The sequence below is a fragment of the Ammodytes marinus genome, assembly GCF_949987685.1.
Source record: "Ammodytes marinus genome assembly, chromosome: 9".
Taxonomy (NCBI): domain Eukaryota; kingdom Metazoa; phylum Chordata; class Actinopteri; order Uranoscopiformes; family Ammodytidae; genus Ammodytes; species Ammodytes marinus.
Window position 1 is genome coordinate 22,518,523 of NC_137213.1, and position 16,285 is coordinate 22,534,807.

The window sequence follows — 16,285 nt, forward strand, 5'->3', positions numbered from 1 at the left end:
ATTAAGTTAGTCAAGAGAAACATTATTTATTTATCAACAGGAAACACAAAATAATCCTTTTTAAGGTAATGCTTTGTATTCAGTATGGAAAGTTTGGTTATAGGAGATATACGAGCTGAAACTGTGCTTTGAGCGAATGGAATTGAAAGAGCATCTGTAACAGTTTTCATAAACATTCACAAACAGAAAAAAAATATCAGGAATTCTCTGGCTGCAGCTATTTCAATGTGAATATTTGCGGATCCACGATATGCAAGCTGCATATCTTTGGGGTTTAGACTGTTGGTCAGACAAAACAAGCAGTTTGAAGTCATCACCTTGGGCTCAGGGAATTTCAGAGAAAATAATCAGTGGTGGTGGTGGCAGCAGCATGTAGAAAAAGGATGTTTTTAAATAAACAGATTTCTTTTTCACAGCCTTATTGTGACTGGGCCTGAAGTCGTTCTGCAACGTTGGTTGAACTTAATTAACCCGCAAGCTACGTTCCTAACCTGAAAATCAGGCTCTGGATTTTATGGCATGGCAAGCCGCCACGCTTAACTGAGTGTCATTGACTGAAGTTCAGAACAGACCATTGCTGTTTGTGTAGTGTAGAGGCAAACAACACTATGAGAGAGCCCACTGATCTTGTGTCACAAAGCCTAACAAAAGCATTTTTTTTGCTTTCTCTGAGCTGTGTCCACTGCCGCCTGCCATTGTGCCATGCGTATATATGTTCATTGTTAGTGTGCCCTGCAGCCTGCCGCTTCCATAGAGAATGTCTGTTAACAGCACAGAGCCTGTGTTCATCAGCACTCCGGTCACATAGGTTTGTCTCTGTGGCCTCGGCACCGGGATCTGAGTCTGTGAAGTGGCTGCCAGGCCCCTAAGGACGCTGATAAGCCCCCATAACATTAATTCCCAAGTTTGTGTGTGTGTGTGTGTGTGTGTGTGAGAGAGAGAGAGAGAGAGAGAGAGTCAAAGAGCGAGATAGAGAGAGAGAATGCGGGTGTGTGTGACAGAAAGGGGCAGAGAGTGTGTATGTGTGAACTAGGCCAGGCTGATAACAGTAGGCTATGGCAAGTGAGGGAGCAGCTGATAAGCCCCTGTTGTTGCTTGGGGTAACAGAGGCCTTGTTAAATGAACACAGTGAAATATGGCTGAGTGTGTGTGTGCATGTGTGTGTATAGTGTGTTGATAGAGGGTTGAGAGAGAATGTTGGAGGTGACAACACACCTACAGTATGTTTTACGACCTTCCTGGCAGGCGTATGTGTGTGTGTGTGTGGTTCAGCTGTCGTTTACAGTAAATCATACGTGGTATGTTTTAACAAACACTTCTAGCACAGTGTGTAAACTGTGTTGAAACAACCATACCCAGAAGCTTACACCCACTCTCTCTCTCTAAAAAATTACTTTCACTTTCTCATCAGCACATGTCATGCATCACAAACGACCAAAGAAGTTTCTCGCGCCTTTTTTCCCTTTTGTGGTCTGAAGTATTTGACACTATTATACAGAGCAGTAGGCCTGTTTTTATGGAATAAGAAGTGGCGGGCTTACCTTGTGTTTACAGCCTGTGTTTGTATGTGGCAGAGCAGCTGCTGCCTGGAGGATCCAGAAGAGAAACGGAAATTGCTCTCATCCCTTTTGGCAAACAGGAACACTTCATCTGCGTATACAGACCTGGGATCAGCTTCCCCTTCTTCACAAATGTCCACTCACTAATGCGTAGTGCAATACAGACTTTAGGTCAGTTCAGTATAGATCGTGTAGTGTCTGTTTTCTTTCTCCTCTGTCAGTTACTACTTCCTCTTTCTTTTCTTTTTTTCCCCCTTCCAGAGAACTGCCCCCCCCCCCCTCGAGCTCTGATTGGTTACCTGTGTTGTGAGTCAAGGTAACCCATAGTGACCATTGTCAGTGTGGAGCAAATGTAAACACAGGCGTATTTGCAATGTAAAGCAGCCCAGGAGCAGAGCACCTGATCTGCAAACAGCTGAGTGCTTTATATGAGGGTGGAGGTGGACTGGCAGTGGATGATGAATGATGAGCTTGCTAAATATATTAAATCATTATCTCAGCGTAAAAAAAAAAAAACTTGAATTCTTTACAACTATGGTGTTCTATTTGATGCCTTGTAGGCTACAGTTGATGTTAAGACATATGGAAAACATGGGTATGAAAAATCATATACAGAAAATATAGACAAAGGGATAGAATGGGGTTTTGCAGACAGACACAGCAGGGAAGATAGATGCATAAAGTGAAACAGATGTCTGCTTTTATCCAGTCCCTGATGCTCCCTAGTGGCAAAACCTTGCACCAGCACACTTAAAAACAAGTGTGCTGTTGTGTCCTTGCATTACCCTTTCCTTCCTTTAATTAACACTAAATGAGGAAGCCTATTTGACCATATACCCCAGAGTGTTGTTCAGTGATTCTAAGGGCTTTGGTGATCACTGACACCGCTTTTTCTCTGAAATCGTCAGCACTATGTAAAGAACGGGGCCCTCAGCAGCCAACCAGCCTCGCAGACTGTGTGTACTGTCACTGCTGTAACGGTTGCGTAGCCAGTCTTTCTGTAAACTTAATGTAAAGCTATAGTGCGTACCTTTTCATAGAAATGAATGTCTGTTACATTCAAGCCATCGCCAAATGAGTTGACACAAAGATGGTTAAGCCTATCAGCCTCATAAATACTCTCTCTGTATTTCTCAGTATGGCAGCGTTTACAAACTGGTGTTGCCCCCCCCCCCCTCCGATACTGGCGCAGGAGCTCAAGACGCCCACAAAATGTTGTTGATTCTACTGCTAAGACAAAACCTGGACCTAGGCCTACAGCAGAAGGAATAAAATTCATGTGTGAGCACTGAAGCCTTACCTCATGTAGATGCGCTCACAGTGTTGTTGTAATTACTCAGAATTCCTCATGGGAGCGACACAAGTTACGCACTATAGCTTGTTGTCCATAGCCGTCACATGCTCACAAACACACAGTTAAAAAATGGAATACGTATTAGCATGATAAAATCTTTGACAAAATTTCAATGCATAAAATATGTACAGCTTTATTTATTATTGAGGACCACGAGATGTGAGTGGAAACTGATGCAGATTTGTATAAAAAAAGCAGAGAAGAAAAGGATAGAGGTGTCTAACATTTCAATCTCTCAGATCCGTGCGAGGTACATCACTCTCAAAAACATTATTCTTCTACCTTTCATCTGTTCTGTATCAATCCTGTGTAAGTGGGTGGAGTTGGACTGATAAAGCAGAATAAATCAAGTCCCCCCCCCCCCGTTTCTTCATTCCTTCATACTTTCCCCTTTGTCCTCCTCACTAGTGCAACAGCAGGCAGCCTCAAGAATTTGCTGGTTTGGCTCAAAAAGAGGGTTTACTCCCATAATGTTTTTATAAAGTAGCAGAGGGCAAGTTTTTTATTATTTCAACATGTGTGTGATAGAGAGGTATGGCGATGTTGTTATCGTGAAAATTATTGATAACCTAAATGTTATCCAATCCGCCCAAAAAATGAAGTACGATCATTATTTTCAGTTTATGTTCTTTATCACAAACAAACCATAAGTCATCTGATGATTTAGTTTTGTTTGGTCTTATTAATTCACATGCATTCTGTCTCAAGTTGGACCGATTATGGACTGTATAAAAATTATGAGAAAGGGAGAAGGGGTCAGAGGAGGGGAGGATACTGTTATTTTTTTGGTTGGCTGAAAGGTTGTCTGAATGTATTTCCCCCAGCCTAGATAGTTACATCGAGACAGCCTATTCTTGCGACATAGCTCATGGCTGCACTTTGCCACACACAGAGCAACAGTTCTGTCTCTGTATCAGGGTTTTATTCTGTACATTGGCGATGCACATTAGCAGTTCTATTGAGACATTTTGTTTTTTATTTATTTAGGTTCAGCCCCCTATCACCACCTAAATAATTTCCGTAGTCTTGATATAATATATAAAAGTTTAGCAGTCACAGGGGAATTTTTTTTCCTGCATCCAGTACTTTTACTTTTAGTACTTAAATTACATTTTAGTATTTACTTCCTGACATCTGCACATTTGCTTATTTAGTATTAGGGTCTGAGCATCCTGCGCAGCACAGGTGTGGCTGATAAATCAGTGTTTATCTTGCACCGCGGCCCTATAGATTTGTCATCATATTTAGTCTGAAAATCAATACATGGGATGTTCATCAACAGTGTGGGACTGTGACACAGAGTTTGAATGCCCCCTGATGTAGAACTGAGGGGAAAAACAGAAGAGAGAAATGCGACCATGGTACGTCAATTCTGATGAATTCCTTCTGCTGGCCACGTCTGCTCACCTTCTGTTGCTTCTACTGCTCTGCCGAGTAAGTGTGTGTGTGTGTGTGCGTGTGTGTGTGTGTGTGTGTGTGTGCGTGTGTGTGTTTGGTTTGTCTATACATGTGTTCAAGTGCGTGACATTTGTACATCTGTGGAAGTGAGCGATGAGCTGCGTTTTTGTGTCATTCATCAAGCATTCCTTGAAGTGTATAAAATCAATGGTGTGTGACCAAGAACAGCAAATCAAATTAGATAAGAATTTGCAGCAAGCATTTTCATGCACATGCACATGCACACTTCCAGGCATCTAGCTTGGTGTCAACACACACATGATGCTGCTGATGCAGAGGCTTGGGCTCTCAGAGGCAGCGTGAGGGTTCTAGTTTAAGCTTGGTTCAAATTTTTTCCCTTGAAGTACTTCCATGGTTGTTCCACACACACACACACACACACACACACACACACACACACACACACACACACACACACGCACACACGCACACATGCGCTTTCACACCCATCAAGCATACTTTCTTTTGTTCTTCTCAAATGTAAGTAGAAGTAATGCCAGATTGAAAGCTCTCCCCCTCGTGCATTCAATCCAGAACATTGTTATAATAAGAATGAAGCCAGCATCTTATACAGTACATCAAGAGCTGTGCATATGCTTTTTAATTATTGCAATTCTGTCAGACGCAGCAGTATTCAGATGAGACCATAAGGCAGGAAAGAGAGAGAGAGCCAAATAAGGTAGAAGAATCACAAATTATTGCATATTTAGGTCTTAAACGGTCCTGTTCTCCATGCTTGATGGTTTAATATGCAGCCAAAGGTTAAGAAAATGAGTAAGCATTCCCTGTCAATATGTCTTTACATGAAATTCAAACATAATGTTGAATGTCATTTTTGTTAATTGCTTGTGAATACAGTTTGTTGGAACAAAACTGATTGTTAGGGTAAACAAAACAAGAAAGAATGTTTGCAGAGAAATTCCAAACCCGTCTGTTCACACCACAAATCTGAGACCCAGACCCAAAATATATCAATCCTCCAGCCATGTTCCAGCACGTTATGCTGACCTCTAAAACTGAGGGGAGGAGAAGACAAACAAATGTGCTTGTGTGTGTGTGTGTGTGTGTGTGTGTGTGTGTGTGTGTGTGTGTGTGTTTGTATGTACTGAGAAGGACTTCCAGCCTCGGCGTTACTCCCAGAGTTCAATGCGTTTAATGAAAGAAAAATCCACAATGTTTGGTGAGTGCAAAGAAGGTCTCAGCCAAGCTAAAATGATAAGTCTATCAAAAGGTTTACAATGGCTTTTATTGCTTCTCTCTCATTAACCTTCTGGCACCATTCAGCTGCCGGTTTTGCAGCTTTCATTTTCTGGCTCCCAGTGGCAATAAAAGTGAAATTAACTCTGTGCAGAAGGCTGCTGTAGCAGTATGTGAACTGTGGAGAGATTTCCTCCATTAACCGTCAAGACCTGAGGCCTAGATATAAAGTTACAGCTGTGTGTAAGAAGAAGAAATGTTAAATGAGTGTACAACTTAATTTTACACTTAAGAGCACTCAGAGCAAAATAGGGATGAACTTTAAAATAAATTACAGCAGGGAAGCTCTCCTGACACTGTAAGACGGCAACTAATTGTGCCTCCCAGCACCACTAAAGCTCCCAAAATAACACGTTATATCTAGTTTATCTAGTCCCACGCTGTGAGAGAAGTAAAGAAAAACTCTCATGAGCAGATTTTTTTTAAAAAACCTTTGGACTGAGCCATGCTAGCTGTTTCCCCGTTTCTTGTCGGTTTCCCGAGTTTGCACAGTGTCAACAGCCGGTGAAATTAGCTTAGCACCTGTTGTAAAATCATAACCTGTTGTCTGTTTTTTTTTGTACATTTTAAACAAACAAGATATAATATATGAGTGAAGGAGGTGATGGCACTGTACGCAAGTTGTTTTACCTTTGGACGGAGCCATGCTAGCCGGCTACTTGTTGTCTCGTAGCCTATTTATCAAAGAGAGACATTATTCTTTTCAATAAATTCTTAGCTGTAAATCAAATAAGCCTATATTCCGATGTTTCTATTTGTTAACCTATTGAATCTGAAGCAAAGTGTTAGCATAAACTACAGGAATAACTTTCTTTGCCACCTTTTACAAGTAGCCATGATCTCAACAGTCAGGAGAGGCCCAATGCCAGTGTCCACCACATGCAGATACATCTGTTCTGTGGAATGTACTGAATATGATTTATTTCACTCAGGGCTGCTATAACGGCACCGGTGAGTTTCATTTAATGTCAGACCACATTGAATTGTTTGAAACTGTAATGGAAGAACAGGGGCAGAGGGGTTACTGGGAGCGGTGGAGATAGGAATGCAGAAAGAACTGGAAGAGAAACAAAGATGGTAGGGCAGGGAAGAGAAATAAAAAAACAAGAAAAATCGGGCATGAAAAGTAGCGAGAGGGTAGCCAAGGAGATGCAATGAAGAGATGAGTTGTGAGGAGGGGTGGTGAGAGATCACAGGACAGAGAGCTTCTTTGACAGCTAATGTGACATGCATGACACTGGTTTAGCCTGAAGGAACATTCCCAGGTCAGAGCTGTGTGTGTGTGTGTGTGTGTGTGTGTGTGTGTGTGTGTGTGTGTGTGTGTGATTTTGAAGGGGTGTTGTGGGGAGAAGCATAAAGACATCACAGTAACGTTCTGTGTTAGCATTCACCATCACATGATGCCGCCTGCTGTCACACTTAAATCAAAGCCCCCCCCCTCACACACACACACACACACACACACACACACACACACACACACACACACACACACACGCAAGTCTTGAATATTAACTATTAACAGTCATAAGTGATTATGACTGAATGTCTGAACAGATAATGACTAGAAAATCAAAAAAGGACATATTTCTTGGTCATTATTAATTCTCGTTTCATATATTTTATTCATTGCAAAAAGTTAACTGGCTAAGGTAAGGAGTTAGATTAGGATAACATGGAGCAACAGATACAGTTACAAAACACATAAAGCCTCAAGAACAGGCCCACAATTGAACAGTATAATACAATAGCTGAATGGTCACAGCTAAAATCACACAACATCAGTAGTTTGATATAGGGGGAAAAACACAAACATTTAAAGGCACTAATGTAACAATTGATAAAGTATGCTGCATTACAAAACACATTACAAAATAACAAACAAATAAAACCAGAGCATTAGATTGAAGCTGCTGCAGTGTGTGGTAACATTCACTATCTAGGCTGCGAGCCCGATGACCTGTCTGTGCTGCTAATCCACCCTTGAACCCAAATTTGACATAACACTTGTGCTGAACTTGGCCACCGCTCAATTCTCTATCTGCTTGACAAATCTTACATTTGTTCTCCAAGAATACAGCCTTTTTCAAATTATTATTATTTTTGGACGTTTTTTTTTTTGACAGATTTGAAATGGGGCAAAGAGGGCTGGATATTCAGAGAACCGACCATGGTTCAGATTGGAACCGGGTCTGCTGCGATGAGGGCTGAGCCTCTAGGGACGCTCTAACGACTTCACCACAAGCAACCCCAGAATACAGCTTTTGAAGTGCACTGATGCCCCTTCCTTTTTGGGCAAGAAGAGTGTGCAGCAGTCCAAAATGTAGAGTGTCCAAAAGCTTGTCTGTTCAAAATTTTAAGCATACTTCATACGATGTGTGTAGATGAGGCAATAATGGTCATTCTCATCCGTATTTCAATATTTAGTTTTCTTGTTGTCCTAAACAGCTCCTCCTCTCCGACTCGTAGTCCCTACTCAGGCTGTAGTGGATTTGTTGGTCAAGCGGGAGTTGCTCTGGTCAGAGGCTCGATCCGTCACTTTCATCTTCATGCACAACTGCTTCTCATCCATCAGCATCTCGGCTGGTAGGCACCAGCAGCACAGGCAGGACTAGCAAGGGAAGACAAAGTGGTGAGAGAGATTGTGAGGCGTAGACTGAGAGAAACAGGTTAGCCTGCGAATGGGTTCATAGTTTGGAAAAATGGCTAGAGGTTTCTTTCTTTTTCCTTAAAGCCTTAAAGGTTGTTCAAAATAGTTTGAAAATGAAAAATATGCTTAGCCTATTTGCTTTCTTTGCTAAGCGTTGGATACAAATTTTGATATACCCTCTCAAGTCCAGTCGTTCGTTATGAAGACAGAGCCGACAGCAGGTCATCTTAGCTAAGCACAGAAGTTACTGCGTCCCAAAAAAACACAATCTGGTGTCTTGAGCTTTATATACGGATTATGCAAATGAGATAAACGTGCCTAAATGAGCTTTAGAATTGTTCAGAGGAGATTTTCTTTTAACCTTCAGACAGAGCTAGGCTAGCTTTCCCCTTCATTTTCCAATCTTATCCTAACCAAAGCTGACCGGCTGCTGGTATTATAGCTTCATTTTATTAATATATATATATATGATAATAGTATCGATCCTCTCATCTTACCTTTGGCAAAAAGGTCAGTGAGTGTATTACCTAACATTTCAAACTATTTCTTTAACACATTTTGACTTGGCAAATCTTACAACTAAGTTGCTCCTTACCCTGAAGCAGTCCTTGTAGCGTTTGCTGACCATGTAAAGGGCTATTGGGTTGATGCAGGAGTTGACAGATGCCATGTTGATGCCAATGTAGTCCAACACCAAAAAGAAACTTAAACAGAGACACATTAATCTCCTAACTATTCCAGAAGGAACGTTTTTTCTATCAATTGATCCAGTTTAGCCTGTTCATGTATTCTCTTTCTTACCTGAGCAGTTCACAGCGATTGGGATCCCCCTCATTGTAGATGGTGAGCTTCAGGATACGGCTGAGGTGGAGAGGCATCCAGCACAGAGCGAAGACCAAAACCAGACAGAACACTGTCTTAGCCACCTCCCTTCGCTGAACACACACAGGCACACATAAATCAGTGTATATAGTAACAGATTGTACTGACAGCTATGGCCCAGAAAGGACCGTGGAGAGATCCTGACACAAAGCAGTCTTTTATCCTTGAAAATTGTCTTAGAAACTTTGTCTAACAGTTTCTGTTTTTCACAAATCCAAATAAAGTGTTGGTTGGCATGGTAAAAAGGCACAATGTGATAGCTTTAATTGGAGTGTGTGAATGGTCTTGTGTCAAGATTTGAACATCATTTAATATTCCAGTTTTGTGGTCGCTCTTCCACGAAATGAGAGAAATGCCTTCTTTTAACTCTGGCCACTCCATACATGGACACTCAGTAATCAACAACAACACAGGCTGAATAAGATAAACGCCATCATCAAACCTGTCTGAGGTGGTCACTGAGCGCGATCTGGACACCATTCTTCTTCCTCAGCATCTCACAGGTCATCAGGGTGTAGAAAATGGCAGTGCAGGCCAACGGCAGGCAGAAATATACGCTGAATAGCCACCAGTCCTTTGCTTTCTTATAAAACTAGACAGACAGAAATTGGACAATAGCTCTGGATTAGGCCTAAACATCTGTTCAAGACTTAAAGGTAAAGTTGAACCATGTCAGAAGTAAATCCTCAGCATGGACCTGAGGGAGGTACTCCAGCCTTGTGCACTTAATCACCTAATCAAAGTACCTCAGTGGAATTTATTTCATTGATGAAGGTTGATTGAAGACATGTGAACGCACACTACACACGTACACCCACATATGTTACAAATTCCTTTCACAGTCAAGAGACCGATAACTTCTCTGATATACCTGGGTCTTTTCTGCTGTTTGTCGATTATTCTTTATCCGTAAACTCTGTCTGACCCTGATCTAGCCAGAAAGCTTTCACAGTCAGACTGAGTGTAATATGTTAAGTAGGCCTAAGCACATATATTCATACAGGCATATGCGGCAACATCTGTCTGCCATGTAGGTATGTTTATGTCAGTCCGTATTCTATGTGCATTAGCAGGTTTGCAGCGTTCACAGCTGTGTCAACAGACTATTATCCCACCTTTACACTGAATAAGATACCTCTGAAGGTCTGCAGATCATGGCTTACCATCATAAAGGCCGAAGTCTGCATAGGGTGCAGCAGACAGATCCTCAAGATGTCTCCTTTGTAGTCCATGGTGATCATGTCGAAGGCTACTGCCTCTGGCACAGCCATGAGGATGGATAATATCCAGATGAGCGCTATCTCAATAGCCATCCACTTGGGAACTCCGATCCCTTTGATACGGCTCCAAGAGGCCACGGCGCGATATCTGACAGATCCAGGATTAGTAGTGAGTTAACCAACAAGTCAAAGGAATAGCTTGGCATTTTGGAAAATATTTATTGCTAGAAGTTTTTCCCTTTCTTACTGAGAGGTAGCTAAGAAGATCGATACTACTGCATTGTCTGTACAATAAATATGTCTAGAGCCAGTGGCCAGTTAGTTTAGCTTAGCAAACCATCACCCCTAAAACTCCCCAAGACTACAACATGCTGTTTTAACTCTTCTAGTCTTGCACTGACTGAACAGACACAATATATAATGTTTGAATTAATATTCTTCACAATTGCTGCTGGGTGGAATTTCTGTCTTTGACAGAACCTAGCTAGTTCTCCCATCGTTGTGCTAAGCTAAGCTAAGCTAACCATGTCCTGGCTGCAGCTTCATATTTACTGGACATACATAAATAAGAGTGGTAGGCTTTTAAGTCTTTTAATCTATTTCTCAACAAATAAGCATGTTTTCCAATATGTTCTGCTTTTCTTTACAGATATGATGTCTAACTGTGAAAAAAAGGTTAATTCTAGCCTATAAACCTTAAAGGCTTAAAGTGACATTTGTAGATTATGAACATGAAAAAAAATACATTTTAATTAGACCAGCAAATGTAAACTCCTAAACCTTATCACATGCTCACAATGGATGTAACTATTATATCAAGACAAGCTTGGCTAATGCAGCAGAATGATTGTCAATACATAGATCACCATATTTGATTAAGGAGGTCCAAAAGTCAGGTCAGAGGTCATTGCTCTTAATGTGTTTCTGTTATCCCTGACTGTTAGGAAATGAGAATAGAAGCTAATAGTGATGGGGTATTTTTCAATTGGTTGTGGCCGTGTTTACCTGTCAATGCTCAAAGCACACAGACTCAGCACTGTGATTCCCACTGAGGCTTTTTGGACAAACGGCACGATCTTGCACAGTGCCACGCCAAATGGCCAGTCCTTTGCCAGGAGCTGGTTGAGAGAGAGAGAGATGAGAGTGAGAGAAACAGAAACAGTTGATGACTGAGTTCAATCATCATGAGGGATGTGAAGCATATCATCTGGCCCCATGTTGTTTTCCATAGCCTCAAGCATGCTGAGTTGACCACACATGCGTGTATTTGAACTTATCAGTTTCTTTTAAGATCCAGAGTTTTCTTTTTCCTCTTTGTCAAGTTTATTAAGGTTGGCAGGTTTTTTTGGTATTTTCTTGAAAACACAGTGAGGTTCTCTTTGACCTGAAGGCACCCTGTGTTCCAGAGAGCTAGAGTACAACAACACAACTCTGCTAAACCTGTCCAATATTGGGCATTCCATGTGTGCTTTGATGGGCGACTGGAATGTGAGTGTGGATCAATTTGAATCATATGTAGCCCTGTACGTCCCCATACCACCCTGTCTCACTTTGCTCTGGTATGCAGCCATGACCAGTTGTTTTTACATGCTTACCTAAATATACAGATGCTTGGGCTCTCAATCTCACACACACACGGACGCACGGACACACGGAAATACACACACACACACACACACACACACACACGCACACACACGCACGCACGCACGCACGCATGCATGTACACACTAAGCCGAACAGATAATAACATTAGAGACAGGAGGTGATATAGAGGGACTCAGATTCCAGTAAAGTAATAACATGTAAAAAAAAAACGTCTCTGTAGCCTCTTCAAGAGTGTGTGTATGTGTCCTTGCATGAATGCGTTAGGAAATGGGTGTGTTTGTGTAAAGGATTTGAGTCCAATATGTAGCAAGATTATTGGTGTATGACGTTAAAAAGTTGTTGTAATTACACACAGGGATATTACACACAGCCAGAGAGCAAGAAATATTCATCATAAAAGCTAAGGCAGTTTTAAAATTGAAAACAAACCTGCTACTTTTTGCGTATATGTTATGAACATTATAGTCATCCATATTCTTGGACTTGACTCACCTTGTAAACATTGATGGGGATGTCGATGATGATGTGCATCAGGTCTCCCAGTGCCAGGCTGCCGATCAAGATGTTGGGCCCGTTACGCATGCACTTGTTCTTATAGATGATTCTCAGCAGAGTGGAGTTACCGATAATGCCCACGACAAACACCAGGCAGGACACCACCGTGTTGATGTACGTGAAGGTGTCTCGGATTTCCGTGGGTCCGGTGCACATCGGAGGCTGCCAGTGACGGGGCCTGGTGTTGTTGGGCCTGAGAGTCTGTGCGTCTCTCTCTACCAGCCTGGGTCTCTGGGTAGCTGTGAGAGGATCCTGGGGCACTGGTTTATTTGGCTCCAACTGCCCACTGGTCATGAGCATGTGACCCGCTAAGAGGAGTAACTCCAAACAGAGGAGATGAGTCTTCTTCATCCTGGAGTATTGGTTGTAAAAATATGTCTTTTATCCAACGACTGATCCTCTTTTAATGCGCCTGGAACACAAATTGCAGAAGAAATGTTCTGTATGTATGCAGGCCTGTTACATGACCACAGGAATATTATTATATGAAAAAAAAAGTAATAAACTTGATGTCTTGCAGGGATTTTAGGCACCAAAATGTATTTGTCACTTGAGCTCACTCATTTGTAATCTCCATATAAGCTCAACAAAAACTCACCGTTTAGACCCGCACACATAAGTAGAATGCGTTTGCAGAAACTTTTTAACTACGGTCATTTTTAGTTTAGGGACTGTATACAAGTTATTAGGGGGTGAGAGGACAAAGGGGATGATGTTTGTCATTTTAATTTTGTCTGAAGATGGAGAAATTTTAATACTTTTTTGGAGATCTATTATTTCAGCTTTTCTTTGCAAAATAGTTAAAAGTTACATAAATAGCTATGTTAAAAAGACAACTTGCACTTGCGACATGGTTGACAGTCCTGTGTCTGTATCAGGGGTCTATTAACGAGTTAATTAGTGAGGCACATCACATGTTCTATTTAGATAATAAGGTTGTGACACACACGATAATATTATTATGACATGTTGGGGATGGTGTCGCAGTGTTCAAAGAAAACTGTAAAAGCCCTTTTCTTTTTCATAAAGTTTTGCCCCTCTCACCACCACAGTAAATTGTATACAGTCCTTTAATCAGTCAATTAATGTTCTCCCAATGACTGATCTGTTTTTTTTTTTTTTTGCTACTTACCTAACTCCTGAGGTAGAAATCCTCCCAATATTGTTTGCCTTGTCTTAAACTTTCCCAATAACTGTCAAGCTCTCAGGACAGAGAAAAGTTCCAAAGGCGTATGGGTGCTGTTCCCGGCAGCAGTGACAATCCAGACATCTCCCCCGGCAAGCTGTCCTCTCTGTGTCACTGGCGTCAACGTTGCAAAAAAGGCTCCAGCTGTGTGATCCAGAGGCTTCAGTCAGCTCCCTCTGGTAGTGCACTCCTCTCCACTATACTTGCAACTGCGTCTCAGTGTATACCCAGCCTCAAGAGTCTGCTGAGTTGATCCCTGCCCTCCAACCCCTCCTCTTTCTTATGTAGAGCAGGGGGTGGAGGAAGACAGGGGGAAAGGCAGCAAGAATGTTCATAACTTTTTTCAGTGTTCATCAGAGCTCTTTCATTTATATAAAATCAGAAATCAGTAGTAGTAGTTATTCACAAGGAGTAAACATTTGTTTTTGATACTGAGTTGTACTTAACTTTATGGTACTTTTTTTTATCCCTTTACAGTATATTTGTATTTATATTCTTACAGGGATTGATTATTGCTCTTATTTCTGTCCTATTGAAATGTCACGGTGTTACCCTACCGTTGATCCCTATTGTAACTTAGGTACAATACAGTATTTCATATAAAGTCATTTCACTCAATCTAAATCCATAACAATCCTATCACTTGGAGCTGATCACGCTGTCATTGTGCAGTCAATCTGTAGATAACTGCACCAACCTGTTACCGATTGTGATGAGAAAGTCTGTTACAGCATCAGTGTTCACGTTGGTGCTAATTGGTGGCACATAGGCACATGCAGGTAAACTAAAGCTGCGGCATAGTGGACTATGCACATCTGTCAGACATATTCACATAGGCTACAGCAAAGACAGCAACAGACCTTTTTAGTCTATTTGTATAATCATCACAGATAATGTTCAGTCAATACAAATCAAATCAAGTGTCAGGCCTGAATCCAGTTCTTGAGTGTAATGTTTAAATATTCGGTATCAAGTTAGAATTTTAAGATGTGCAGTTGTCAAGATAAAAATAAACAGGTGGCACTTACAGTGCATCAAGTGATAAAATTAATATTAAAATTTTTCGAAATTACACTATAAGCAATGTTCTACCTGCAGTCCTCACTCACCTTCTTGGAAGCAACAATGTTGCAATGTTTTTATTCTTCTACAGCTATCCATATTGACGGCAGGTTCCTCTTGAGTCAAAAGAAGATTCAAATGACAAGTCAAACGCAACCTTTTATGGTAATGCACACAGAGCCTGAAGAAGAAATCCTGTGTTAGCAACATTTATAACCACCATCCTGATACCTCTTATCTCTAATCGGGGTCTTTGGTTTTTGTCGAGCCAGCTAGCGATAAGAAAGCTGGGCTATGTGGAACTTGCTTCATGGAACACTCCTCTTGGGTCTCTCTACATCAATTTCCTTTCACTCTTTGGCTTTACTGACCATGGATCAACATGTTGGAATCGATTCATACATTTACCTAAATGACCTGATTTGGAATATAGTCTTCTAATATTCAGACTGCTATCATAAAATGAACATAGTCATAATTTTTATTACTGTAGATTAATGGCCGGAGATGTGCATCCAGGACTGTCCAGGCCACACCTGTATTAGCCCTGAGTTGATCCTCCCAGTGAGACTCAGATGTTCTGAGAAGCGTTATGCACAAGCCAGACTACCATCACTACCAGATGTGTTTCTGTGTTGATAGATTACCATCTCAATAGAGCCTGAAAATTCTATTAGGTGAACTCTGTGTGTTTTTCTACTGTATGTCTGCTGCCTGCACACTTCAGCAAGAGAGTTCAAGAGAAAGATTTGCCTACCATTGTTACAATATGTTCCACTCACTGAAACGACGTGTGTTGTGTGTGTGTGTGTGTGTGTGTGTGTGTGTGTGTGTGTGTGTGTGTGTGTGTGTGTGTGTGTGTGTGTGTATGTGTGTGTGTGTTGTCCTAGTTTCTCTCTGTGACTTAATCTTGTCCTTATGTGTACGTTAGCAGATGTGATACATTTATGGACTGTACTAATATGATTATAGGGCTGTATGGGATTAAAAGGGACAAAGGTATTGTGATATCGATTACCGAATATTATAACTAATTACATTTACTTGTGTGCTGTACTAGAGTAAATTTTTTAGGTTAATTGCTTTCACTTCAGTATATGATGCTAGTTTATGACACTTCTACTCACGACACCTCAGAGGGACATATTCTTTTTACTCCACTACATTACACTGTATTTAATAGTTATTTTTTACTAATTAAGATTCTTGATTCCCAACATACTGTATCATCCATTTATGAAATAGCCACCATCTGCAAACTGCATCAGTAAAATTGCAACACTAGTTATACAGAACGTTAATGCATCATTAATAATACAATAGCATAATATATATATTATGATAGTGTATAAAACACTGAATCCATTTCTCCACAACTAACCACTGATGAAGACCAAGAGATGTGTCTGAAAGTTCAATAATAAGTTCCACTACATGGAAAGATTTGTTTTGTTGTCAACATGCGTCTTCCAATTTCCAAAACTTACTGTAGAG

General features: G+C 41.1%; 2 protein-coding genes across 3 annotated transcripts in view; both read right to left on the bottom strand.

The window, feature by feature from the left end:
* LOC307256033 (ETS-related transcription factor Elf-1-like) overlaps window positions 1-1,766 on the bottom strand; it is a 9,853-nt gene extending 8,087 nt beyond the window's left edge. For both annotated transcript variants that reach the window (XM_080034897.1, XM_080034896.1), the window contains exon 1: window positions 1,542-1,766. The gene's annotated coding sequence lies outside the window, so the exon portion shown is untranslated. The remainder of the gene's footprint in view (window positions 1-1,541) is intronic.
* A 5,524-nt stretch (window positions 1,767-7,290) lies between these two features.
* On the bottom strand, window positions 7,291-13,916 carry ednrba (endothelin receptor Ba). The gene is made up of 8 exons (XM_080033602.1): window positions 13,676-13,916; window positions 12,481-12,955; window positions 11,386-11,498; window positions 10,324-10,528; window positions 9,603-9,752; window positions 9,080-9,213; window positions 8,874-8,982; window positions 7,291-8,239 (listed from the first exon to the last, which is right to left on the bottom strand). The coding sequence occupies exons 2-8, from the start codon at window positions 12,892-12,894 to the stop codon at window positions 8,105-8,107; spliced, it is 1,260 nt and encodes a 419-aa protein (XP_079889728.1). The 5' UTR covers window positions 12,895-12,955; window positions 13,676-13,916; the 3' UTR covers window positions 7,291-8,104.
* Between the last annotated feature and the right edge of the window lie 2,369 nt (window positions 13,917-16,285).